At 25.7% G+C, this 2,782-nt stretch overlaps 1 protein-coding gene across 1 annotated transcript; it reads right to left on the bottom strand.

The window, feature by feature from the left end:
• Nucleotides 1-1,217: 1,217 nt before the first annotated feature.
• On the bottom strand, nucleotides 1,218-2,261 carry LOC105460218 (cytochrome P450 4g15-like; the record flags this gene model as incomplete). The annotated part of the gene is made up of 3 exons (XM_011706654.1): nucleotides 1,218-1,420; nucleotides 1,481-1,660; nucleotides 2,081-2,261. Coding segments are annotated over 3 exons (540 nt in total), but the record flags the coding sequence as incomplete, so codon positions are not given.
• Between the last annotated feature and the right edge of the window lie 521 nt (nucleotides 2,262-2,782).

Here is a 2,782-nt window from a genome sequence, read left to right as displayed (position 1 = left end):
ATTTCCAATCCCTGCATTTACTTTAAGCTTTGAATACTTCATTTAGCTAAGCGGTTTTCAAAACAATGAAGAATAACCTCAAGCTTGTTGGCAGAGTTTTGATTAAATGTAGAAATACTTTCCATAAAACTTTATTAATATTCTATATAAAATTAAAGTAAAAAAGAAAAAAGAGTATCTTGGATAAAAGTCGCGATTTCAAAAAATACTTTCAAGCAAATACATAATGTCACGAGCGGAAAAGACCGACTTCACCACTGAAAATATGCACGCACCGCGGTTGCTAGGTTAATAGAGTCTCGCGTAATTCAAAGTACTTATACATATAATATAAATACAATATAAACATAGCAATTATTATGTAACACGCGACATTGCAGTTATATTATTGCTCGTCTTTTATACCATATAAATAACAGAGTAATAAAATAATATCATAATTCTGCACTTATATATTGTATGTACAATGTAAAATTTTATAATTCTTACATAAATAGCGTGTAACATTTGTTATATTATACGTTATTTTTGTGTCATACAGCAGTTATATTTTGTGTTTGCTGGGGATTTGTCGCCGGTGCAGGTGGCGAGCCGAAAAAGTTGATCCACTCCTGGTTGATTCAAGATAAAAGCTGTGAATTTAATTTCCAAACACTTTTTGTCATTTTAATGTCGTTATTTTACCATCGTCAATATAGTCAACTATCTAATATTTAAACGTCTTCTTAGGTCTTGAAAATGTCAGTAAATCCTTTGACAGGCAGCAATAGTGATTAAAATCTAACGTCAAAGTAAGATGTTCTAGCTACCTGATAAAAAGTATATTAGCGTGTTTCATTTATGAATGTCATAATGTTCACCTCATATTGTTAACTTAAGAAAAAGAAATTCTCAAATAAAAACAGATATATTATTGTATATTACATGTACATAATTAAGTGTAACAATAATTTAGAGATTTGTGTATAATTATTCAACTTTATATATTGATAATTACAAAGTCGTTTTTAGAAACATGAGTAGAAACTGATTGTTTTTAAAAATTAACAAACACGGTAAGTATAAAAAAATTTTCAAAAATTAACTTTAATTTTTTTAATTGATACATATATTATCTATGTTACATTGTTATATTATAAACTAAAAAAATAATAAATCTAACATAACCACCAATATATAATAATACATATGCAGAGTATAATATTTACAAAAAAATATAATTTCAAACATTTAATATATTTCTACAATATTTTATTGGATCGTTGTTCAATTTTGACTTTAAAAGGCTCAACAGGGGTTGCTACAAGGTCAAGTGTCACATTTATTTTATCCAATTCAATACTTTTATTAACTTTGAATAAATACGTTCGTATCAATGTTGCTAACATGACTTTCATACAGATCATTGCATATTTAATACCTGCAATTTAATAATTATAAATCAATTTATCGTGATAATTTATAATTTATACATGCCTACCTAAACAGTTCCTTGGTCCGTCAGCAAACGGAAGATAAGAAAATATGGAACAATTCTTTAGTCTTTCTGGAAGAAATCTATCCGGGTCAAACACCAAAGGGTTTGGCCAATACCTTTCGTCTCGGTGTATTTTCATAATTGCTATAAAAACTTCTGTACCTTTTGGTATAACAGTCTCTCCTAAAGCGTGTACTTTTATATTAAAAGATTATTACAACAAAAATATAATAGAAACAAATAATACAATCCGCCATTTATTACACAATTGGATACATATATACATATTATTGACAAAGTGATATTGAACACAGGAAATGAACAGTTTTTTTTAAATAGTTGCTTTTATTCTATATTACATCTTATCATCTTAGTAAAATAATACCTTATCTTTAAAAATTTTATAAAGTATTCAAATATTTTTATAACAAAAATATTCAGCTACACAGTCTTTTTCAGTATATAATCAAGTTAAAGATTAATATTTTGATATATGTTTAGCTTTAAATCTTAACCTTTTCAGAGAAAAGTATTTTTAATAAGAATTATTAATATACATACGTTATATTAATATCTACTTATTGTATATAAAAATGAGTAAACCTGTTTTTAAATCTTTTGTTGTTTTTCGTCCAATCACAGGGACAGTAGGGAAAATCCTCATCGTTTCCTTGATAACTCGCTCCAAATATTGCATATATTGTAAATCATCGTATTTAATTGGTGCAGATTTTACTGTTTCCGTGCCATAAATTCCCAACAATTCTTCATGTACTTTTTTCTTTCATAAAATTAAATGAAAAGAGAAGTATTCATTTATATAAATATACATATATACAAAATTATGTATTATAGAGTTTATATCAATTGCCATTGTAATGTAATTATATTCTAGTCAAAACCGAGGTATTAATAATAATATTAGTAATACTAATCTAAGTTATTTAAATAATTCTAATAAAATTTTTACCTTAAATGAAATGATGCACACATTGTAACATATAGTAAGAGAAATATGCAATATATATAGTTTAATGTTAATTAACATAAGATAATAAGACATTTTGGAAAATATTCATAAATCAAAAATAAAACGTATTAACAAAATAAATTCAGATTAATATACTGTTTCGATAAAATCGAATCAAAATAATTTTTAAAATTAACACAACATACATGATGTAACCCATACAGCACAGAAGTTTGCAGCAATATTGCAGCAAAGTTGCAACATTTCATATTGCAATGCAATGCTTCAGAAACATTGTTAAAATATAGATTTGCAACATTATTTTAATAATGTTG

Source organism: Wasmannia auropunctata, unplaced genomic scaffold (assembly GCF_000956235.1).
Source record: "Wasmannia auropunctata unplaced genomic scaffold, wasmannia.A_1.0 LD326144.1, whole genome shotgun sequence".
Taxonomy (NCBI): Eukaryota; Metazoa; Arthropoda; class Insecta; order Hymenoptera; family Formicidae; genus Wasmannia; species Wasmannia auropunctata.
Note: the sequence above shows the minus strand (reverse complement) of the source record. Positions and strands in the feature narration are given on the sequence as shown.